This window comes from Panthera onca, chromosome D1 (genome assembly GCF_046562875.1).
Source record: "Panthera onca isolate mPanOnc1 chromosome D1, mPanOnc1 haplotype 2, whole genome shotgun sequence".
In the NCBI taxonomy this organism is placed as follows: domain Eukaryota; kingdom Metazoa; phylum Chordata; class Mammalia; order Carnivora; family Felidae; genus Panthera; species Panthera onca.
In genome coordinates, this window is record NC_138348.1 from 106,213,727 (window position 1) to 106,239,752 (window position 26,026).

The window sequence follows — 26,026 nt, forward strand, 5'->3', positions numbered from 1 at the left end:
ACATCTATTGTGCTGGACAGGGCTCTAGGCTCTTGAGATACAACAATAAACAACAAGATTTCTGACCCCTGGAAGACAAACATAAATCACATTAAACATAATAAATGAAATATTAAATGAAATGCATATTTCGTAAATATTTTATTTTCATAAATATAACTATTTCCTATTTAAGGAAATATTAGAAGGGGATAAGTATTATTGAAATTTAAAAAATGAAGCAGAGTAAGGAAAATTGGGATTGTCCATTCATGATAGGAAACACAACAGCATGATTTCAACAAGGAATGAAAGGACTGCAAAGCCCTCTGTGACATAAAATTCATGACAAACTCTATGGTGGGTGAAGTCGGCATTACACATGGGTCTAAGCAGGGAGCCACCCCTGAAAAACTGTGTCTGTGCACACATATATCCATATATATATTAGAATGATTTATGTACACATGTATTATATAAATCAAGACTTATAAAGCCTGTATAAGTCTGCTTTGAACAATGTGATGTGGACAAGGCTTAAAATGGGCTGGAACATTTTCTCCCTGTTACTTCCATAATAAACAATTCCGGAGTTTGGGGTTGTGTGTGTGTGTGTGTGTGTGTGTGTGTGTGTGTGTGTGTTTTGGATAGCATCTCCTGCTTGGAACAGAGCCGGCCAGAGCCCCATTCTTCTACAACCTGTCCTGATAACAGCCCAACCCCACAGGAACCTCGATCTTTTTTTTTTTTAACCACAAAAACAAATAAACCCCCTTCAACCACATAGTATCATGCAGTGGTGTCCTTCATTACTAATCCGCCCTTTCTGTAGTCCTGACTCCAAGGGAAGAATGCCACCTACCGAATCATCCGCACCAGTCAGTTGGTCCTGCAAAGTGCAGCAACACTCAACTCGACCCGGGTCGGCTCCAAATCCCCTCCCTCTGATTATTCTTTGGCCTTAAAAAAATTTGCCACTATTTGGGCTGTCAGGAAGTTATGCTCTCGGCGCAGATATCTGATAAACACTTCCACATATTGTAGCCTTCTCAATGGCTAAGCCAAATTTCAGAGTGCTCTCTCTTGCCTGCATGTTCCTTAACTGCGCTTTCACGTTCGGAATGCCAGTGTCTCTGCAGCCGCAGACAGCGGAAACCGCCGGTGCAAATTGTGCAGGGTCTGCTGACCTGCGGCTGCAGAAGCCAACGAGGGCTACCCGAACAGGCTAACGTTCGGGATTGCTCCAGAGGTTAAGCGACACTGGGGGCTGCTCAGTGTGCGCGAACGCGGCACCCTGCGACGCGCAGCTCCATCCCGAGGCTTTGCGGGTGGAGTAGGGGTGGGGGTGGGGGTGCGGGTGGGGGCGACCCCTCTGCAGTCCGCCGAAAGCGAGGCGGGAGTCACCGCAACTCCTCCGTTCGGGCTGAGGTCGCCGCGACTGCGCCGCCGCACGCGCCGCCGCGTCGCGGTCCCCCGCGGGCGCAGCGCTGACAGGAATGGGGGTCGGGTGCGCGTGGGCCGGGCGGCGGGAGAGGCGCGTGTCCGTGCCCTAGAGGTCCCCGTTCGTGACACGGGCCGGTGAGCTCCCGCGGGCTGGCAAGGTCAGTCGGTCGCCTGTACCCCTAGCAGAGCCGTGTCTGCAGAGAAAGACGCCCGGCCCCGCGCGCCGCAGTCCGAGGCAGCCGCTGGGAGCGCCGCGGCCCGGGGACGGCGGCCGGGGGCGGGTCCCCGCGCGGGGCGCCCGGCGCGGAGGGGGCGGGCCCGAGGCGGGGCGGGCCGCGGCGCGGACTGGCGGTCGCCGCCGCAATCGCCTGCAGCCCGCGGTGGTGAGCGCAGCGGCGGTGCATGGCCCCGACGGGAGGCGCGCCGCCCGCACCCGGAGCCCGGCTCCCAGCCTGAGCGCCGCAGCCGCCTCGGGCCCGCGCGTCCTCGCTCTGGCCGCCGTCCCGAGGACATGACCGCGTAGCCTCCTCCTGGGCTGGGCTCTGCGGGAAAGTCTTCTTCATGGAAGCGATGTCCCCCCAGCAGGAGACTCTAGGGGGGCAGCCGGGGCGCTCCTCTTCTCTGACAGGAGTGTCTCGGATCGCGGGAGGCCCCGGCACCAAGAAGGTGAGGACGTTGAGCGGCGCCCCCCGCCCGCCGCCGCCGCCGCCGCCGCCCCACTCCCCGCGCGCGCCCTCCGCGCCGCCACCGCCGCGCGCGAGCCGACCGCCTCGGGGATTTAACGCTCGAGGCTCGCGGCCCGCTGCGTGTGTCCCGGGACGTTCCCGCCTTCCCCGCCCTCACGGCGCCGCCGTCTCCCAAGTCACCCCGAGACCCCCCGGGCCCTCAGCGTCTAGAGTCGTAATCGCTCCCGGAGCGGCCCCGCAGCCTCCCTCCCCGCGTCCGTCCGCCGCGGGGTTGGCGGCCCGGCTGCTCTTTCAGTCGGGGCGCGCGGGCCGGCTTTGGGGCACCGCCTGTCCCCCGTCCACCGCCCCCCCCGAAACCCCCCCCCGGCCGCTCACCGCCAGCAGACGGGTCAGCTTCGAGTCGTCAGGGCCCGCGCTGAGGAAGGTAGGAGGGCGGGCTGCGGCGCTCAGCCCCTCACCTGGACGCTGAGGCGCGGCCGCTGCGCGGGGTTTTGTGGGGTGTTTTTGGAGGGGGGGGGGTCGGTTCCTGCGCCCCGCGCGGAGCTTCCGCCACGGCTCCGGGTCCGTGGAGTGGTTGGTGGTCAGACCCGCAGGTATGGTTGGGATGCTAACGGTCTGCAAAGCGGGGACACGGTGGTTTGGGTCGGCCTGGAACCGGACTGGGTGGGGCCGGAGGGCTGCGGGGAGGGTCGCGGGGGCCGGGCACAGGGGCCTTCGTCCTGCGGGTTCCCCGGGCCGCGGCGGGGCCGGAGTGGGGCCCGGGCGTGGGCGTGGAGTGGCGCGGGGGTGCCCCGCCAGAGCCGGGAGGGGACGCGGGCGACAACTTGTGGCGTTCCGCTCCCGCGCACCCGGCCGCTATGCTGCGTGCCGGTACCGACCCGGCCCGGCGTCTTGGAAAGGTCCCCGGAGCAAGTGCACGTGGCCTCGAGCCCCCGGCCTCTGCTGCAAGGCTCTCCGGGGACTGGATTTGGGGGTGTCTGGCAGCAGCCCTCGCCCTCCTCTCCTCCCCCCTCCCAGGACCTCCTGGTATTTGGCCTTTTATTGCCCTGTGTCTCGGTGGTGCCCTCCCAGCTTCTGTGGAAACACACGGGGATTAGAGGAGATCGCCGAACTCTTCCCAGAGAAATGCCTGGAGGCATTGCATTTATATTAGAGCCTGGAGGGGCTGCTCAGGCCTTCCTTTGGTGCGGATCTCACAGCCTTTCCTGAGTCTGCCCAGCAGGGTCCTGGGTTGGCTGAAGGTCAGTTGAGGAGAGCTGAGGTGGTGCTCCGGAGTATCGAAGGGAATGGGAGCTGCCAAGGACGTTGACCGTGTCGCGGAGCCACCTAGGAGTGCCCATGAACTTGGTGATTTATGTATGGGCTGTAGAGCTGGCCAGCCTTTGATGTATTGAGGCTATGGTTTGTCCTTGTCGCTCTTCCCCTTGCGAGATGAGACACAGGGATAGCGTGTGTGTGTGTGTGTGTGTGTGTGTGTGTGAAAGAGAGAGAGAGAGAGAGAGAGAGAGAGAGAGAGGGAATTTACCAGGCTAGCGCCACATTCAGGAAGGTAAATGAATGTTCAAAGTAATTGACACAGATTTTAAAGCATTTTTTTTTTTTATTCTTGCAAACTTAAGGAATTGGGAAAATTCGAAAATTTATATTCCTGGACAGTTGTCTTCCTTTTTTTACTAAGGGAAATTAAGCATACTGGCAAAGGGCTTTGGAGTAGCTTGATCATTTATCAAGTAGTACTTGTTGAAGAAATGAAAGGTTGCCTCCAGTCTTAAGCCATTGTCCTTAAGATGCTGTCCTTCATTATACATCATAATGGGTTGTCACATTACCAGCAGTTTTTTTTTCTTTTCTTTTTCTTTATTAACTTGAACGAAATAGATTTTGCTAACCTGGTCGTTCTACAGCTTTTTACTCCCTTTGGGGCAGAAATGAGGTTGAAGAACTGTTTTATTTTGCATTTAATATTTTTTTTTCCAGAAAAGTGCATCTCTGCATATTTTAAATAGTAACAGGCATGCCTTGATTCCAGACCTCCATGTTAGCAATAGAAAGGAATAATAATAATAAACATTTCCAAAATGTAGCTCATAGAATCATTGCCATTTATACTGTTGTGGACTCCAGTCTTCATGTAACCCAAATATCCAACGGATTGATCTTTTTTATGTTTCATCTTGCCTTTTTGGTGTTTGGTAGTTTTAGTGAGTCACAAGTCTTCTAAAAAAGTCTACTCTGCGGTTATAGTGTTAATTTCCAAGGCTTGGATCAATGTTGTTTAAATTGACAGTTACAATCAACATTATAAAACATTAACTAGGAAAATGGTAGCAAGTTAGTAATGATAAGTACAGTTTTGTAGTACTTCTTTTTCTCTATTTCATACATGTATATGTATTTTGGGTAGTAATGTAAAATGTGTTTTTTTCTAATTGGTCAGAATTTTTAAAGACAAGTTTATTGGCCAAATCACTGTGGGGAATCAGTTCACCTGGCTTTTCTTTCTAGTTCTATTGCTCTCTTAATGATCTTGAGGAAATCACTTAACTTGTTTTGTTGTCCTCATTTGCAAAATGGGAATCAAAAGGGTAATGGTGCAGAAACTGCTTTGAAAAGCATATAGATGGAAATTGTATCCATTATTCTATGAAAATAAGGTGATCTTGAATAAGAGCACAAACAAAACAATAGCATCTTGCAAGCTAGTCATCCTGAGAGACTTTTAATCCAGTGTACTGCCATTGCCTAAAATATGGCTCACATTCCCAGAAATTAACTGTCAAGAAGGGAGTTTCATACAATGTGGTGAAATTTGGAGTGTGTTGACCTAGGTTCAAGTCTCTACTGTGTTGGTACTATCTTTCTGACCTAGGAAAATTACTTAAACTTAACCATCAGTTTCTTATTTGTAAAATGAAAATAACAATAGTTAGTACCTACCTTCTCAAGATTGTTGGGAATATTAAATGTCAAATTGAGTGAATATTGTCATATAATAAGCATTCAGTATTAGCCCTAATTGAAGTTTCTCCCAAATTTGTAGTATACTGTGTGACACTTGTTTAAGCCAAAATCTCGGATTCATTTTTGACTCCTCTCATTTCCTTACTCTACAGCAACCTTCAGAAAGGCCAGTCAACAATTACTTCAAAGCGTTATCTTTAATTTCTCCACCTCACATCTACTGCTGCCGCTGTCGTCCAGGCCAAACCACCACCATCTCTCCCTTCTACCTTTGCAGAAACTCCCTAACCTTGTCTAACATCTTTCTTGTTCTTCCCTGGCCCCATTTCCACTTAGCAGCGCCAGGACTTTAAAAACATAAATTGGGGGCGCCTGGGTGGCGCAGTCGGTTAAGCGTCCGACTTCAGCCAGGTCACGATCTCGCGGTCCGTGAGTTCGAGCCCCGCGTCAGGCTCTGGGCTGATGGCTCGGAGCCTGGAGCCTGTTTCCGATTCTGTGTCTCCCTCTCTCTCTGCCCCTCCCCCGTTCATGCTCTGTCTCTCTCTGTCCCAAAAATAAATAAAAAACGTTGAAAAAAAAAATTAAAAACATAAATTGTATTGCTCACTTGTTTAAAGTTCTGTAGTGGCTTTCCATCATGTTTAGAATAAAATTCAGACTCCTTTTCTTAGCTTTCTCTATTTCTCCCACCTTATCTACCTTTTCTATCTTGTGTATTTGCAGCCACGTGGATCTTCTTTTTCACACATCAGACCTTCATATTCATTCCTCTTCATTACCTCTGCTTCTGCCACAGGTCTTTGCAATATTGACTTCCTCATGTTGTTCACGTGTTAGGTCCTAGAAGCCTGTTCTGACTGCCTAAGTGGAAGTTCCCTCTCAGTCATTCTGTGTACCTTCTGTTGTTGTTGTTCTGCTTTTTTTTTTTTTTTTTTTTTTTTTTTTTTTTTTTTTAGTGTTTCTTTTTGAGAGGGTAGGGGCAGAGAGAGAGAGGGAGACAGAATTTGAAGCAGGCCCTGGGCTCTGCACAGAGCCTGACGTGAAGCATGAACTCATGGACCACGAAATCATGACCTGAGCTTAAGTCAGAAGCTTAACTGACTGAGCCACCCAGGCACCCCTCTACCTTCTGTTTTATTGTCATCTTAGCATTCATCCTTACCTATTTGCTTACTTACTTCTTGTTATGTTACCTGATCCCTTCACCAGATTGTGAAAACCATGAGAATAAGGCTCTTACTTGTGTTGTTCAAGGCTGCCTCTCCATTGCTTAGGACAGTGCTACATATTAGGTACTCAATAAACGTTAGTTGGTTTATGTACGACCATGAACAGGACAGATATGGCCCCTGTGTTCAGAGTTTTTTATGTAGACCAGACTCAGCAAACCTTTTCTTAAGGGGCCAGATAGTAAATAATATAGGTTTGTAGACCGTAAGATATCTGTTACAGCCATCCACGTTGCTGTTATAGCAGATAAAGCTGCCATAGACAGTATGTAGTTGAGTGGGCATAACTGTGTTCCAATAAAGCTCTACTTAGAAAAACAAGTGGTTGGGTCCCTGGTGTATAGTTTGCTGACCCCTGGCTTAGATCATTGCTGTTGATTTTTTCATTGACCCCTGGCTTAGATCATTGCTGCTCAATTTTCTGTGCTGATGAAACTGCTCTTGATCTACGATGTCCAGTTTGATAGCCACCAGCTACATGTGACTGTTGAGCACTTGAAATGTGGCTAGTACAACTGAAGAACTAAAAAAATTTTTAATGGCTTCATTGAGCTATAATTGACATACAATAAACCATACGCATTTAAAGTATATAAATCCATAACCTTTGACATATGTGTATACTTGTGAAACCACCACCACAGTCAAGATAATGAACATATTTATCATCCCCTAACATCTGTGCCCCTTTCTAATTCCTTAGTTTCCTCCCCATTTCTAGGCAACCATTGGTCTGTTTTCTGTCAATACAGATTAATTTTCATTTTCAGTAATTGTATATAAATGAAATCATACTATGTATTTTTTTTTTTTTTGGTGTGGCTTCTTTAATTCAATATAATTATTTGAAGATTCATCCATGTTTTTGCATATGTAAGCAGTTCAGTTCATTGCTGAGTAGTATTCCATCATGTGGAGAAACCAGTTTGTTTATCCCTTTACCTGTTAATAGGTATTTGTGTTGTTTCCACATTTTGGCTATTACAAATAAAGTTGCCGTGAACATTCATGTACAAGTCTTTGTATGGACCTACGCTTTCATTTCCTTTGGGTAAACACTTAGAGGTCGAATGGCTGCATCATATTTTAGGTGTATGTTTAACTTTTTAAGAAACTGTCAGATTGTTTTCCAAAGTGGTTTTACATTCCCACCAACAGTGTATGAGTCTAATTTCTCCACATGTTTACCTACACTTAATTATCTTTTTGATTATAGTCATCTTAGAAGGTATAATGTAGTATTTCACTATGGTTCTGGTTTTCATTTCCCTAATGACCCATGTTGAGCATCTTTTTATGTGCTTACTTGTCATCCATGTGTTCTTGTTAGTGAAGTATCTATTCAAATATTTTGCCTAACTTTAATTGGATTTTCAGTTTTCATATTATTGAGTTTTGAGAGTTATTTGTGTATTCTGGACTCAAGTTCTTTGTCAGATATGTGATTTATAAATGCTTTTTTCCTGTCCTGTGGCTGGTCATTTTATTCTTTTAACAGTGTCTTTCAAGGAACTGAGTTCTTAATTTTGATGAAATCCAAATTTGTCATTTTCTTTAATTTTACTTATTTATGAGTTATTTGAATTTAAATTCAAGTTGCCACATGAGTCTAGTGGATAATATACTGGAAAGCACAGGTTGAGAGGAAGAGACAAAAACAACAATAATAACAAATTAATAAATGGTGATAACTGTTATTTAAAACAACAAATGCAATGCCAATTTAGACAAACATGGATGTGCAGGTAGGCCACTCTAGAATTAAGGTTTCAGGGAAAGCCTCTTTTAAGTGAGGCTTTACTCTTTTATGAGTGGAAACGAGATGCTGTAAAAAGATTTCAAAAAGTGGGAGCAATTATTTAAAGATCCTGAAGCAGGAAAGAGTCTGATGCATTTCAGGAGCCAGTCTGTAGATGCTGTATTAGAAGCTATTCTCTTTATTTTAATAGCCACATTTATTATTTTAACCTGAAGCAGAATTTCTTACCTGGTTTATCCACCTTTATTCACTAGTCAGATAATTTGATTACTTCTAGAAAGCAAGGATTTTCTGTCACTTAGGCTCTTCAGAAGACACACAATAGATTTGTATAGTAATTTCTAAAAATATGGTTCTAAAAGATAATAGAAATATATATATGTATATATATATATACTTATATATATATAATGCTTCTGGATAATGAATTCTCGATAAAACTCTGTATAAATCTTCTGGGTAATGTATCTTTGAAGATATCTACATTTGGGATAGAGCAGTTTTTATGAAATGAAATGGAAGCACATATTAGAATAATTTTGGTTAGGGATCACTTGTGTCATACTCAAGCACCCTCTTGGGTTTCATGTGTTAATTGAAAACTTCTTAAATAAGATGGGTGTTGGGATACAGAAGACAGACTTACAGGCGCAGAAAGTCAGTCAAAGCAATAGGATTTTAAAATAGCTCCAACATTTTAAAATGTGGCAGCTGTTGTTGTACACTTCATTCTGTCTTTTCTTTCTGCATTCTCTGGGTCCAGATCTGTTTATAGCAGCTCATGGTAGAACACCCACGAGAGCCAACTTTGGCCATGTGTGTGTGTCTTATGCTGGGGTTTGAATGAAACATCTTGGTGAGTAAGCTTTAGTTTTACTCTGTAATACTGAGAAAATATTGTATTTGTGGTTAAACCAGGATCCTACTGAAGCCTTTTCCGGTGTTATTCACAAAGTGAATTTCATAAAATCAGGTACATGAAGTGGTTTCGGCTGAGAGGAGTCTGGAAGTATCAAGATCTGAATTAGATTAATGAAAAATGGCCTCTGTTATCACTGGTGTGAACTCTGAACTTGTGAATGTACTTTGTTTCTTTGTCTGTAAAATGGTGGTGATAATCCATGTCTTGTATATCTCAAGGTTGTTTCTTATGGGTCAAAAGAAGAAAGTATTTTCTGCACTTTTGAAAAAACTGAAGAAGTCAATTAGTATCTTTTAGCAGGTGGAAGGAGGGGTAAAGCAATAAAAAGAGTTTTATTTCATTGAATTTAATACAAGAATATTTACATGCAAATGAGTGAATGCTGTCTTATTGGGCTCAGGCTGCCATAACAAAATGCCATAAATTGGGTAGTTTAAACATCACACATTGATTTCTTACAGTACTGGAGGCTCCGAATTCCCATGAACTCAGTGTCGGCCAATTCAGTTCCTGGTGAGAGTTTACTTTTGGCTTGTGATTGGCCATCTTCTTTCTGTGTCTTCATGGGAAGGGTTGGGGGAATCAGGGAAAGGAAGAGAGAGGAGGATGGAACTAGTTACTTCTGGTCTCTTCTTATAAGGGCACTAATTTCATCACAGGGGCCTCACTTTCATGACCTCCTTTAAACCTAATCACCTCCCCAAAACCCCACCTCCTAATACCATCACAATGGGAATTAGGGCTTCAACATCTGAATTTGAGGGGGACATGGACATTCAGTCCATAACACTGTCTTTCAAAGGAGTCACCCTTGAAGGTCATAAATGTCAAATAAGATGGAAACTTGAGCAGAAAGATAAGAATTTAATGTTTATAATGTATGGGATAGTAAAAATTTTAAAACCTCTTTATGTGAATGCCTAACTGTATATAATACACATCAATGATATGAGGTAAGAATTATTAACCTATTTCTGCAGAAGAAGGAGCTGAGCTCTGCCAAGGCTACATGTAGTAAGCAGCAAAGCTGAAATTGGAACCAGATCTTCAAACTCTATTTCTCTTCCTAACTAGATTATAGGTGCTGTTGTTGTTATTTATAATATTAGATATAAGAGAGAGTAGATCTGAATTCTATGTAACCAGCTGAGAAAAGCACATTTGAGAGGTTTTTATCCTGAGAGGTAATTTCATTCTTTGGGGAGCAGAGTCTGTCTCCAGTTTTTCCATCTACCATTGAATGTTATGTTCACTGCTGCCTTAGGTAAACATTAGGTAAATGCATTAGTCAGGGTTCTCCAGAGAAACAGACCAATAAAAGTCCCATGATCTGCCATCTGTAAGCAAAAGACCCAGAAAAGTGTAGTTTAATTCACCACTGTCTTTTCCTGAGTCAAGAGGAGGAGAGATGTCCCAGCTTAACAGTGAGGCAGTAAAAAAGGGGCACATTTCTCCTTCCTCCACTCTTTGTTCCATGAAGGCCCTCCAGAGATTGAATGGTGCCCACTCAGTGTGGGGAAGGCAGTGTGCTTTATTGAATCCAATGAGATAAATGGTGATCTCATCCAGAAATAGTTCACAGACATACCTAGACATGTTTAATCTGGGAATCTGTGGACAATCAAGTTGACTGATAAAGTAAATCATCACAATAAATATGAACCAATAGTGACAATCAATGCTACAGTCATTGGTCTGATTACGTTGGAAATGTGTAATTTTTATGCCTTGGTAGCTGTCATTTTCAGAAGTTTTATTTAAGGCACTTGTTGTACTTCCGGAGTTCCTCAGCCAGGCCTATTTGCCACACTGATCTATCAGTCTTGCTCACTGTTGGAAAGCTTGGCATATTCCCCAAACTTCTAGAACTGCAGTTCCAAGTTATGTGTGGGTGCAATGAATTCTGTGCCTCAGATGATTCCACTATGGACAGTAACATGTTTGGGAAACCCAGTTGAAACTCTCCCAATTCAGAAAACATTTTATATCCTGAATCGTTTTTTAAATGTTTATTTAACTTTGAGAGAGAGGGAGCACATGTTAGTAGGGAAGGGGCATAGTGAGAGGAGAGAGAGAGCATGTGTATGAGTAAGGGAGAGAGAGAATCCCAACCAGGCTCCACGCTATCAGCACAGAGCCCGATGCCGGGCGCCATCCCACAGACTGTGGGATCATGATCAAATCCAATGGGTCAAAATCAAGAGTGAGACTCTGAACCTACTGAGCCACCCAGGAGCCCCTTATGTCCTGAATCTTGAGTATAGGAAGACATTCCATATGCTTCCTGGTTATTCCATTTCATACGCTTCCTATAACTATGCTTCTATAGTTGTTTTTATTTAAAATGTGAGCACAATATTGCAATTTGACATGGCAAAAGAAAAATTATTTTTTTTCTGAATCTAACATTCGTAGTTAGGACAGAATAAATTATGTTTTTATGGAATAAAATTTAGGACAATCTTATTTTTACACATTGATATAAAAAGTAATTACCAATTTAAAGTAAAATAGTCAATCTGGAGAGTTGCAACTTAATGGACTTGAGTATTGACAAGTCACAGATACCTAAATAGTGCAGTTGTCGCTTTCAGTAGTGAAGTGAAGATTGTTGTGAAGCAGTTTCTCACTGTCCGTTTTGTCCCGGGTGTGGTTTGGTGGAATGTGTGTGGACAGAAGGTGGAACATGTTCCGTGGACCAGGAGAGGTGAGACGGCTGATGGCGCCTGCAGAAAATGGGACTTCAGTAACCGAGGTGTCTGAATTCCTTCATAGTTCTTATCTTGCCTCCAGGACTTGGTGGCTGTGCTTCGCAAAGTAAAGATATCTTCTGCCTTAAAGGACCACGTAACAACATAACCAAAATATGTGATTATACAGCTTGCCTTCCTGGAAGTTATCCGTAGCTGAAAATGTACTAGATTTCAATTTAAATTGCCACTAACGTGTTATAAACTACAGTGTCACAAAAATAAGTGGGTGTATAGCATCAGGGTTATGTATGTGCATGTATACACACACTCGTGTACATAGTGCTTTGAAGAAATGTATGTGCATCACATTACTGTGATCTGTTGGAGTTTCATGACTCATACCTCTCATGTCTCCAGAGCATTTAGCAAAAACCTCTGCTACAGGGTGAATGTTTGTGCCCTTTCTCCAAATTCATGTTGAAGGCTAACCCCCAGGATTAGACGCCGGGGCCTTTGGGAGATAATTAGGTTAGATGAGGTCACGAGGGCAGAACCCTCATGATGGGATTAGTGCCCTACTGAGACCAGAGAGCTTGCTCTCTCTGTGTGTTTCTCTGTCTCCCCATATGAGGTGACAGCTAGAAGACAGCCTTCTACAAACGAGAGAGAGAGGGTCTTCACCAAGAACTGAATCTGCTGGTACCTTGACCTTGGACTTCCCAGCCTCCAAAACTATGAGAAATCGGTGTCTGTTGTTCAGTCCACCAGGTCTATGTTATTTTGTTATAGTATCCTGAACATCCTGCCTCTAAGATAAACTTTTGTTGAGAGGAACGTCTGCTCTCCCGCTCTTCCTGTTGGTATCTCAAGTGTTCTAGATCACAGGGACTCTGCAGATGCCGGTGTGTGCAGAAAGCCTGCGGGGTGAATGCTCAGTTTGGTAGTAGCAACTGCAGCGGTTTTTCTGAAGCAACCTTGGATGGGGGTGGGGTTCAGCCTTTGTTTACTTATGAAGACTTGGCTACAGTGTGGGAGCTGGAAAGGGAGCAGAGGAAGCTGCCCCCTGTCAGCCACCAATAATGGGGCTTGCAGGCAACACGGCCCAGTTTATTTTATAATTTTGTTTCAGTCTGATTTTCCTTATCTAGGACAAGTTTAGATTAGAAACATCCGACCAGCAGCAGAAATAGGCCTGTCAGCGCTGTATGTCAGCGCTGTGCTGGGCAGCCTTGACCTAATTTTGACGGACAGCTGTCACATGGCACAACTGAAAGGTAACACCTATTTCTGGATGTTTGGTCACTTGTGTAGGGACTCTGAAAATGGAACATATGTGTGCCCACTTCAGCTCACATTTCAGAGATCTGGAAAACCCAGCTGCTCTGTGGCCTTTTGCCTTCCTTGTTTACCTGGGTCCTAATTTACACCTAGGAGAGTGTCTGTATTTTCTCTTCCACCCCTGCATTCGTCTTCTTGAACCTCAGCTTTGGCAATAGTCATTACCTGGTTATTCTCTGTCTGAATCTAGATAGACCTGGGCCTGTTTTCTATTCTCATTTTATACATTCTTGCTTTTTTTGTTTTGTTTTGTTTTTACTATGATGGTTTTTGGACTTGATTACTATACTCTTCCCCTGTGCATGAGAAAAGTCAGAGGAGGCTGTAATGGTAGAGCCAACCATTAGAGCTGTGTGAGATACCCTCAGCCCCTTAGCCTTTGGGCAGGTAGATGGGTACCAGGGCATCCGCAGAACCTCTTTGTTTACCACAGTGTGCCATGGATGTGTAAATAATATCATATTGTATGGGCCGTGATGTGTATGATGTATGGAAAAGATGTAGTGAAGCCCTGCCTTGTAAGGGGTTATGAGGGAGAGGGCATTGGTGTTTGACCCTGTCTACTCCGGGATGCTCCCGAAAAGGAATGCGTCGGACCAGAGGTTGAAACTGGTGACTTTGCCACAAAAGAATGTCCAGCCAACTTCAGGGCCCTCACTGATACTCCAGAAGCCCTATGGGTCCGGTGGAGGCAGAGGAACAAAGAATAACGTGTAAGGGGAGTCCTACCGTCCTCATATTTATGTATGTAGAGTACGTATGCACTCTAAAGCACTCCTCTATATGTTACAGTGTCACATCACAGTGCTTTCCAATCAGAGGTCTCGCACATAGAATCTTATTCTGTTCTTTGTGGTAGGTGGGACAGTTATGTCATCTTACAGAGAAGACTCAGAGGTTAAGTGCTAGAAACAGGGTGCAGAATTTAGGTCCAGTGCCTCCTAACTCAGAGCCCATTCTTCTACATTACATAGATTCTCATGTTTATTGTTTTATTTCAAAGTGGTTGTCTCCTAGAAAGAAGAAATATAGCCAAAAGTAAAAACATTACTTAATCTCTGAAAAGAGCTTCTATTCTTGTACAACAGTCTACCGTGATGACATTTGTTTTAATCAAATGCTCACATTGGTTCTGGGTAGGATGATTATGAGTAAATAGAAGGTCATTCACATCAGAGACCAAACTGCCAGTAGCGAGAAGCTTCAGCTCACCCAGCAGTCAAAACATGGTTGTAATACTAGGACCTAGAAGCAAGGCAGAAGGTTAAAATTAATGTTCTTGTTTCCTTGCAGAGCCAGTGTCTTTGAGGTACGTCTCCACAAATTAAAAGCTGCCTGTGTGTTGGGAAGACCAGAAAGAAACTGTTTATTGCTTGCAAAATTGTACAGACCATTCACAAAAGGATTAGCTTTGTCAAATTCGAATAAGCTAATTTGTAAACTTGATTTTTTTTTCTAGCCTTGAAACTTAAATTCTTTAAAAGCTTTCCTCAAAGCCCTTGTTTTGATGCTATGGTCATTTTAAATGTTTGAAAGCGACTTCACATTTGACTTAAATTCAGTGGAAATGCTTGGATTTTTTCGTTATAAAAGTGACTGTCACAGAAGAAAGTATGAAAACTTGCAGTTTATCTGACTTAAATCTTTCATCCTGCTCCTTTCTTTTGAAAGGCATTCTTTTCCTGTAATCTCTGTGAGAACTAAGGATGACCAGATTCGGAGTGATTTAGAGGTCCAAAACTCATACGGTATCTCTTGGTTGATATGAAGTTAAACTTCAAGTGAGGGACTACATGCAGGTTTTTATGTAAACAGTGTTTTCTGAGTTGTTGAAAATAAAAGAACAGAACTTTTTTTCTTCAGTTACCTGTTTACAATTTCATTTTCCTACATAGACATGCTTGTATTACCACCTTGAACTCTCATGCAGGCAGTGTTAAGTCGCTGACTTCAGATACTGCTACTGAAATTTTACTGCATGAAAATAGTGAGTAAGGCTAGGGCACCATGGAGGGGAGGGGAGAGGAGTTGGGGAGGGCCAGTGGCAAACCCCAGTAGACAGGTGGGCATACTCCTCAGATCTCCGAGGAATTCAAATGGAGAGCCACTCAAACAGTTAGTACAAAATGCAAACAATTTTCATTTTCTTATATGCTACTACGGATGATTCTTATACAAATAAAGAAAATTATGGCTCTTGGTTGTGAACCAGTTTGCTGGGATGGAACCCAGTGTTTTAGTAGTTTGGTATTTAGCTCTTTTTTTTTCTTTTTCATAGTTTTATTGAGCTATAATTCACATACCATACAGTTCACTCATTTAAAGTATATGATTCAGTGGCTTTTAGTCTATTGCAAGAATTGTGAATCCATTGTTACAGTCAGTTTCAGGACATTTTCATTACCCCAAAAAGGAACACCACGCCCCTTCATCATCACATCCCAGTCACCTCATGTCCCCAAACTCTGGGCAACCACTAATCTACTTTAAGTATGTAGATTTGTTTATTCTGGATTTTTCATATAAATGGGGTCATACGATACGTGGTCCTTTGGGACCTGACTTTTAATTAGCATAATGTTTTTAAGATTCATTCATGTTGTTACACATGTCAGTACATCTTTTTTTTTTTTTTTTTTTTTTTTTTTTTTTTTTTTTCAACGTTTTTTATTTATTTTTGGGACAGAGAGAGACAGAGCATGAACGGGGGAGGGGCAGAGAGAGAGAGGGAGACACAGAATCGGAAACAGGCTCCAGGCTCCGAGCCATCAGCCCAGAGCCTGACGCGGGGCTCGAACTCACGGACCGCGAGATCGTGACCTGGCTGAAGTCGGACGCTTAACCGACTGCGCCACCCAGGCGCCCCGTCAGTACATCTTTTATTGCCAAGTAATATTCCATTATATGGATATACCACATCGTGTTTATTCATTCATCAGTTGATGGACACTGGGGTTGTTTCCACTTTTTAACCGTTATAAATGATGCTGCTGTGAAGATTCACATGCACGTTTTGTGTGGATTTGTTTTCATTTTTCTTGAGTATGTACCTGGAGGAATAGCAGGATCATATGGTAACTCTGTGTTTAGCCACTTGCAGAACCTCTGAACTATTTTCCAAAGTGACGGCACCATTTTACATTCCCACCAGCATTTTATGAGAGTTCAATTTATCCACATTTTCAGTAGCACTTCTTATGTCTTTTTTATTACAGCCATCCTAATGAGTATAAAATGATAGTTCATAGTTTTGATTTGCATTTTCCTGATGGCTTATGATGTTGAGCATCTTCTCATATACTTATAGGCCATTTGTGTATCTTCTTTGGAGAACTGCCCATTCATATTGTTTGCCCATTTTAAAATTGGAGTATTTATCTTTATTGAATTGTGGCAATTCAGTAACAATTCTTTATATACAAATCCTTTGTCAAATTTTCTTCCATTCTGTGGGTTTTCTTTTCACTTCCTTAACAGTGACCTTTGAAGCACAGAAGTTTTTAATCTTGACAGTGTCCAAGTTATCTGTTCTTTTTCTTTTGGTGTTTGTGCTTTCGGTGTCATATCTAAGAAACCACTGCCCAATCCATAGTCACAAATATTTCTGCCCATGTGTCCTTCTAAAATTTTTTACAATTTCAGCTCTTTTAGATCTTTGATCCATTTTGAGTTAATTTTATATATGGTATGAGGTAAGATCCAACTTAATTCTTTTGCATGTGCATAGCCAGGTGTCTTTGTACCTTTTGTTGGCAGGTAAATAACTTTAATCAGCAGATGTTTACCATGTAGCTCAAAGAGGTACGTCAACAACACTATGTCAAAAGATGTAGTTTGTGTTGTATAAGGATGGCTCATAACTATACAGCTCACAGCAAATGCTTACATTTGCTTGATGATAGCATTCCAGCAGAGCCCCTTAAAGGTTTGTTTTTCTGCGAGTGTGTATTTAGGGATAGCGATATAGGTATGGAGAATAGTAGGTTTTAAAATTCATATAAAGCTTTCATTTATTGAGTGCATACTTTGTGCCAGGCTTTGTAATAGGCTTGGGGAATGCAGAGATAGACCTACCACAGAGCAGAATTTCAGTAAATAATTGTTGAAGGACAGGAAAAAGTTGGGAAGAGGTTATAATCCCTACCCTCTAGAAAGTGGCAGAGAGATAAATAGTATAACACGAGATGCCATAACTGAGGTGCAATATGTGAAGCAAGATAGGAACACAGAGAATTGAACACACAGTGAATCCAACTGAGATGGAAAGCAACTTGTAGATTAGCTGTTAATGTTGTGCATTATTGAAATACCAAAAAAATGAATTGCAGGCATTTGGTTCTTATTTTCAATTATGATCTCTATTTCACTTTTGGCAGAATGGATTTTTCCCTTTTTTACTAAATATAACTGCAGAGGAGACAGCTTAGGAAACCAAAGATCTAATTACTTTCTTGTGTTCGTGTTATATTTCCCTAATTGCTGTTAATAAAAAGAGCCATTTTTAAAATTTAATTGCATTTCTTCCCTTTTACAATTTCTCACAAGGTCCTCTTTATCTTTCCCAATTAGAGGTGGAGGGGCAAATAAATGCTACTTCATGTTTGTTTGTTTTTTAGCTCATACAAAATTCTTGTTTAGTTTTTTGGGCTCTTGAATACTAGGTAAATGGTACACTATCAAGAAAATCATTCCCAAAAGATTAATGCAGTTTATTTTTTAACCTAATATGTATTTTATATTTTAAAAAGATTACCTTTTTATTTTTATTTGTTTATTTTTTAATGTTTATTTATTTTTGAGACAGAGAAAGAGCATGAATGGAGGAGGGTCAGAGAGAGGGAGACACAGAATCTGAAGCAGGCTCCAGGCTCCGAGCTGTCAGCACAAAGCCCGATGCGGGGCCCGAACTCACAGGCTGTGAGATCATGACCTGAGCCAAAGTCGGATGCTTAACCGACTGAGCCACCCAGGCGCCCCAAAAGATTACCTTTTTACAATACTCACTTTCAGAATGACATCCAGTATTTATGAGGTCATCATAATGATAGGAACATCAAGCACGTGGGCATTCTGAAAAATCATGCTGTAAATTGTGATTTTTAAGCTAACAACAAAAAGCACTGTCTTAAACCTACCCTGTTTTCTGTGAGGCAAAGAATCATAGTTTTTCCTGTCATTGAACAACTGAAATTTGTTGATGTTGGGTAAGTATAGCCTCAACCTGTCCTGACAAGTTTGCACTGTAATCTATTTGTAAAGGAGTCAGTAGTCTCATTCTATTTCCATGCATTGTCTTTCACGCAGTTGTTATAAACAAAAAGAAAATCCAAGTCTTTATTGCCTGAGAACAGAGTCTCTGATAGATAAGTGAATTTGTTTTGAAATCACCATTGGCCCTTTGCTTTGCTACACTTTTGAGCCAAAGAAAGAGATCTGTGTATTTTTAACTAATTGATACCTAAATCTATCTATTAAGCTCATATTGGCCATTCTTAAGATTTTTAATTACTTACAAGAGGAATGAATCCTGTGAATCTTAAATTGGCAAATGTGATGTTTATTTCCATGCATATCTAAGGTAAATCTTTGGTGGACACTTAACATGAGAATGTCAAAAATAGAAGGGACCTAAGAACCTATGTAGTCCAGGTTTTCTGATTTTCTGGATTGGGAAATGAAATGCCCAGAGGAGTGACTGAATTGCCTTGGATGTTGCATTTCTCAATAGCGGTAGAGTGAGTCTCACTACAAACAATTGGATCTCAAAAATAATATTTTTCCCGTGGTTTGATCACACTCTGTGCATGTGAATCCACTAGATGAGGTGGACACACTCTGCATTGGACTCCTCATACATCTGACAATTTTATGACTAAGAAAACACAGTATAATTAGTGTGTGTATGAATGGTCCTCTACATTAAGTCTCCATGAAAAACTCCTATTTTAAAAGCACGGAAGAAAATTTGTCACCCTTCTTTGACTATTCGTTCTCATGTTTAGCAGCCATCACTCTCAGGAAGATTTCCTTATGTCAGAAGGTTTTAAATTTGGGGTCCATGAATCCCCGAGGAATCCATTTTATGTGGGTTGCTGAACCCCTTGAAAAATTGTGTGCAGAACTTAATTCACAGCTTTCGTAAATTCCTCAAAGAACCACTACCCAAGACCAAACTGGATTTCTTTTTGCTTTATCTTCCTTGGATGATGCTTTCTATCCTCTGTATTATGACTGCATTAATTTGGAGATTATTACTGTTTACAAATGAAGAATTTCAGGTCATTTTAGCCTTTCTCACAGATTCTTCTTCCCCCCACATTTTAAATCATATTTATGGCTATCTTTTGAATCCTTTCCAAATTCTTTGTAAACCTGAAAGGCAAGGAGCTCAGAATGAGAAATCGTTTATTAATGAAGATTTTGTTGGGAGCTTGGATCTGGGGACAGTGGTGTCAGAGGGTTAGGGGCCTCAGAAGTAAGTCTGCTGAGATAAATACAGGAATGTGGTTCCCACTGAGGTAGACTAGGCAGACCCTAAGGTCAAAACGGAGGATAAGGAGGAGCACAGGTAAAACTTAAAGGATTGGGCACATTTGAAAGTTCGAAGCATGGTAAATAGATACTGAATAAAGGGAGTCAGGAAGATTGGGAGTATGAATCTAGCCCAGACCTAAAGGTGAAACAGAATCCTGTGGAAAATCTGCATGTGAACAGATTGCTACCTTTCTTAGTAAAATCAACCAGTCTTTTACTATTGAGACTCTTCACATCAGGACAGGCCACTGGACCTTGTGGCACAAATACTTGTCTCCCAGATTTTCCTTCTTCCTGCCACCTCTGCGGTCACACTGGCCTCGGAATGGTGGATTCAGGAGAGTTAGGTTCCCAAGAGATGTGAGTAATGGAAACAGTGGGATGGGGCTTACAGCTTAAGATAGAAAGTAGGTTATCAGAATCACAGACTTTTCTGGGAACCTAATGAAAATCGTGGGCTTTCTCTCCAGAAGGAAGGCACTATATACATACTGTGTAAAAAAGAAAATTAAACAGTTTAACCCTCCCTGAAACCCATTCATGGTTAGTAACTTCTGATTGAGAAGAATGGTATTCTATATTTCTTACCCATTTGTTTCCTGTCCTTTACCTTTATTCATGGTTTATTATTTCAGTTGCTATCTGAGCCATATTAAGGAGGATTCAGCATAGAGTTTCCACATGTGAACCAAAAGATTAATGGGCGGGGGGGGGGGGGATCGGCAACACTGAGGCATGACACTCGTGACAAGAGTAACTGGGGAGAGATCCTGGGACATGGTGAATTTGGGGGATAAGAATTCTATCCCCTTCTCACTGGATTATTCTTCCTGTGTTCCTAGGCTAGGATCTAGGTTTTATTTTACTAGCTAAGAAGTAGTTCCTTTATGAATAATGTAATGAGGTACTGCCACTGAGCCAGTTACGTTTTCTATGGTTCCTATTGGAGCATACCCAGTTCCCAGGATGGCTGGCCTGGGTCCTCCAGCAGTCGGTGAGCCCTCTGGCCAGGACGGGGCGGGGAACAGAAGAGTGTCCACAGCCTGTGCCTTGCTTATGGCTCGTTATGACTCTGTTGGTGATTTTACTCATCCGTATCTGGCAGCACGCCCTCTGACTCTATCTAGACTTGTTAAATATAAAAGACTGAATTTAGAGGGTACTTATCTGAATAATCCCAGTTGAATAAATCCCCATTTACCATAAATTTTAGGTCCTTGAAACAGAGTACTTGAATTATCCAGTTAATCCTATGTTTATATACCACTTAGAAAAGAAAAAAGTGTTCTTTTGGTTTTTTTTTTTAAGTTCCAGCAAAAAAAAATCTGTGTGGAAGAAGGGATTCCCAGATGTGTAAATATTTAAATTTAAAGGTCTATGAGATGTGTAAGAATCTAGTCTCTTTTGCTTTAATTTTTTTTTTTTCCTCCCTTTACTTGACCTTTTCAAATCCTGATTCCCCTTGAAGCCCAGTTTGGGGCCTACCCTGCCTATGAAATAGAGATAGTGGAACCTCCCTACTCAGATGACATTTAGGGGTATAAATGAGATAATCCAGTCCTGCTTTTAGCACAGGGCCGGGTACATAATAAGTAATATTATCTGTTAGCTGCAATTGATGATAATGGTTATGATCAAATACTCTGATCAACATTTAACCTCCTTATTGTCTATTCATAAAAAATATTTACTGCCTGTTCCACTTCTTGACACGTACTCTTCTAGTTTAGATGTGATTATTTTATCTCTGTAATGAGACTGCAAACTCTTGGAGAGGCAAGGATCGGCAACACAAAATTTGCTGGATTGGTTTGAAAGTTGGCATTTACTTGCTTTAGAAGTCACGCGGTCTTCATTTTGATTTTTTTTTTTCTCAACAGAAAATGAAAACACTAGCAGAAAGGAGGAGGAGTGCGCCATCTCTTATCCTGGATAAAGCCCTACAAAAAAGGCCCAGTACCAAGTAAGTAAATAGCTCTGTAGTACACACTTGGCAAGTGCTACGTTTATCTTTTTTTTTTTAATGTATGGGTTTTTTTGTTTTTTATCAGCACCAGAATTCTCTGTTTAATAATAGAAAATATGACTTCTGTTCTGATATTATTTAAGAAGGTCTGTATTTTATGTGAATCATAAAGCCTTTTATTTTTTTTTTTATTTTTTTATTTTTTTAAATTTTTTTTTTTCAACGTTTTTTATTTATTTTTGGGACAGAGAGAGACATAGCATGAACGGGGGAGGGGCAGAGAGAGAGGGAGACACAGAATCAGAAACAGGCTCCAGGCTCTGAGCCATCAGCCCAGAGCCTGACGCGGGGCTCGAACTCATGGACCGTGAGATCGTGACCTGGCTGAAGTCGGACGCTCAACCGACTGCGCCACCCAGGCGCCCCCATAAAGCCTTTTAGAGGTGGTCTGTGATCAGATGCAAGAATCTCACAGCACAGAGTACACAAATGTGCAGGCCTCTGTGTATTGGTAAAGTTTATTTATAGAAACAATTAGCGATCAGAATACTAAAAGATGAGTTATTTTAATCACCATATATCTTTGGTAACACATGAACTTTAGCTTATTTTTTTTTATAATAAGGTGATGCTTGTGCATGGGCATAAGGTAAATTTTTACCAATTTTAGGTATGAAGAAAGATAACCCAAGTTGAGATTATAAAAAACGGAATGCTGATTTCTTGTGTGCATTATTAAATTAATTAGTGAATTAATCAATAGAATTTGAAGTGGAAAAACAGGCTAATTAGCTGTTGAAAGGGCCATTTCACCTACTGAGGCTAAATACCGTTTCAATAGACATTTTAAGAAAGTCTTTAATAAGGTGTAGAAATTGAATGAATATTGCATCATTAACTTATTCGTTAATCTTTAAATGGCATTTTAACCAGGAGTTTTTATGTTCAAAAGAATCCTGTGATGATTTCCTCTAATCTGTGAATCCTTTTATATAAAGTGAAGTCCTCATCCCCTTTACTTAAAGTGAGGGTATATCTGGTATTTCTGTGAATGATATGCTAATTTAACATAAAATCTGTATGGAGGCATGAATTTTTTTCAGTGCCAAAAAGAAATTATGTAATCAAATCCCAGTTAGTGAAAATTTCAAAATACTTCAGTCTCTCTCTTAGGACTCATCATGTTCTCAGACTCAGGCAACTCCTCAGCCTGCCACCAGAAGACACACGCTTTAGTCGTTGGGTTGATCAGGAAATGAAAATAACTTTTAATAGATGCCTAATCAAAACTTAAGTAGGAAGATGTTCTTCTTCCAAATAAATAATATATTTCAGTGCCATTTGTAAATGACTTTTGGATTATTTTCATTAATGTATCTCTGCATTAGTATGGAAAAAAGGGAATGGTAATATTTTCAGTTTGACCCTGACTACCTAGAAAACTTAGGAGAAAGTATTTTTTTCAGGGAAAGTAGAGAGAAGAGACAGAGTTATTAGTACAACTGTGTATATGGATATACTCTACATGTAAAAATAGCTTTATTAACTACTTTTAAAAATACAGATAAAAAAAAGTTTTAGGTATAATTTCTTACTGGAAGCTTCTGGGATAGATGTATCCCAGGCTTTTCAATTACAAGTAGCCCTTATATCAGAGAATCTTTAGCCCAAGATCAGGGGTCAGTAGTGGCCCATTTACCCCCTAGGCCAGTGTGAGAACCTATAATATTATGCATGTAGATATTTGAAGTTCATATATACTAGTGATTCTCACTGGGGTGGCACTAACTTCTAGGGGGCATTTTGGAATTTTGTGGAGCATTTGAGTTTGTCTCAGTGATTTAGTGGACCATGGCCAGAGATGGGAGACATCCTGTAATGCACAGGGCATCCTACATATAAAAGAATTGTGTGGTTCCTACATAGCCTTGAATATCACATGTATGGCATTTTTGTGAAGGGGACTAGAAAACTTTATGTGATTGTCCATGCCTGTAACCTAACTCTACTTTATATACAAAATATTTTTACATATCTTTATCTGTTTTAATAAACACTAAATTTTCCAGAAATGCCACGATCTTGCATATCAAAGATAGTTGTACTTTATATTGTTTGGAACCATTTCAGAAAATCACGTGACTTTACTTCATTTTCCTATATTTGTTGTATGTCATAGTTTCTTATCATCCAGCTTCTGTTAAATTTAAATATATTAAATGTAAGTAGTGTAAGCATATGACTACTTCATTGTATTTTAGTATAGTCATGCCAGGACATATGCATATTGAAATACATAATTTATTATTAATTACTTTTATTTCATTTTCTTTTATGTTGCTGTTAGGGTATTTTGATGATATTTTTTGAAATTCTATTAAACATCTGTGAATTTCGTTTCAGGATAGAAAAGGAGGAACTAAAATGAATATATATGTGTAGACTTTAATATAACAAAGGGGAATTGGGTCTAATAGGATTGAGAACTGACAGAGATGAAGTGCCAGGCTAGAGAAAATGGTAACACTTACCCACCTTATGGGACTGTTTTTAGTTAGAGAACCAATAATGATAGTACACAGCCATGCCCTTCCCCATTCCTGTTTTAGTCTTCAGTTTGTCTCCTATGAGTTTCTCTAGGACAGTAAAGTGAGTGCACAGAGCCGGGGAGGAGGGCCTTCTCCCATCTTATAGAAATAATGCTTGTCCTCTGTGCAGTGTTGGGCGGTTAATGTGTATGAAAAGAAAGCTGTTGGGTGTTGAATGTGTACAGAGTATTTGTAGGTAATGAAATCTCCAGATTGGAAGGAATCATAAAGGTCATCTGGTCTGGTGGTTTCCAGAGCTTTCTAAGTTAATGTTCTGCAGAGGTACCCAAGCAGCTGCATAATTGTCAGAAACTCTTCATGGCTGATTCTGATACACTCTTGAAGGAAAACCACTATGGCAAGCTACAAAAAAAATCCTTTTTTCCCTCCCAAAAGAATGTTTTTAAAAAATGAATATTGAAACTGAATTTTAAGAAAGTACAGAATTGCAATACATACTTCTTATAAAACAAACAATGTGGACATTATAAAACAACAAAGTCCCTACAGGCTCCTCAGGAGTAACCACTATTGATCACTTGTTTGTCCCTCTAAACCCTTGTCTATGCAAATGTGATTAGAATGTTTATTTGCTTCCTTACTGTAATTGTATAAGTTCTTTTCGTTTTCAAGTCTTCAGGGTTTTTTTGTAGTTAGAGACCAAATCCTGTTATACCAACCATTTGAGAAAGCCTTTGAATTTTGTCCACCTATATATAATGTATGTTCTTGAAAAGTTACATGAATCAGACTATTAACGAACTTGCTATTTTAAAGAAATCCTATAGTGAATTTTTTTATAAAGTGAATCATTTCTTTTTCCAAAGTTGTTAAAAATAACTCATTTTCATAATTCAAGAATTTTGCTTTTCTATCAGACCCAGAAAACATGAAAAACTTCTAAAGTCCAAGCTGATAGCACACCTGTTTCAAGTAGAACTTTGTACAACAGAATTCTAGTACCTAAAAAGAATCTTTACTATTTCTTTACACGTAATATCATGGGAATTAACTTGTTAAAGAATAAAGTACTTTAGCATTTCACATTTCTTGGATGAAATACAATCATCATAACATTGCATATTTCTTGAATTATACCCTTACTTGATTTTGGCTTTGTGATAGAACCTTGATGTTTCTTCTTGTGACTTCCTGATAAGGTGTTGCTTAGTAATTAATGATGATAAAGTTTTTATCCAAAGTTTAGCAAACATCTACAGGGGATTTAAAAGAATCCCTTCGCTTAACAGCTGTTGCACCTCAATTTTTATTGAATTTAATGAACAAGAGCTAGGTTTAAAAGAGAGGGAAGACTTAGGTTAGTTGGTGAGTTAACTGTATTTATGTGTTAAACAGTTTTATATCCAGAGTTCGTGGATCAGCACATACAGTACAGAAGGAGAGGTGGTTTATAGATTGTAACTTTTTTTTTTTTGTATGTGGATACCATTCAGATCAGCTGGAGGTGATTTCTCTAAGTAATTATTTTATTATGTGGCATAGCAGATGACAGACCTCTTTCACACTGAGGTTAGTGGTTTGCCAGCATGGCTGCATTTACCTGTTCTTATTCTCAAACATCACATTGTTCAGTTCTGTGTTTAAAGACAACCTCACCTCATGCAGTAGACGTCCTTGGTAGGACACTAGGCACCTAATTTGAGGGCTTAGTTTCATTAAATGTAAAATGACAGTGTCGAACTTATTATCCAATAAAACCCTTCTAATTCTATAGCTACATAATTATGATTTGTGGAACTCAGTAAATCAACAGATCTCCTTATGCATGCTCTGAAATCTGATCATTCTGAACTATAGCCAGTTTTCCTAAACTCACTCCACTCTACCGCTGACTCAGGTGTCACCTCCTTCTGGCACTCCTCTAACCCATCATAAATAACGTTCATGCTTCCGGAGCTCCTTGTGTT

General features: G+C 41.1%; 1 protein-coding gene across 5 annotated transcripts in view; it reads left to right on the forward strand.

The window, feature by feature from the left end:
- Window positions 1–1,415: 1,415 nt before the first annotated feature.
- ARHGAP20 (Rho GTPase activating protein 20) overlaps window positions 1,416–26,026 on the forward strand; it is a 128,462-nt gene continuing 103,851 nt past the window's right edge. For 2 of the 5 annotated variants that reach the window (XM_060604634.3, XM_060604635.3), the window contains exons 1-2: window positions 1,981–2,088; window positions 21,425–21,507. In XM_060604634.3, coding sequence (XP_060460617.2) covers window positions 1,984–2,088; window positions 21,425–21,507 — 188 coding nt within the window. In that variant the 5' untranslated portion in view covers window positions 1,981–1,983. Of the gene's footprint in view, window positions 1,581–1,980; window positions 2,089–2,171; window positions 2,533–18,060; window positions 18,215–21,424; window positions 21,508–26,026 lie in introns of those variants that run through there. The other 3 variants (XM_060604638.3, XM_060604637.3, XM_060604636.3) reach the window with 3 other exon arrangements.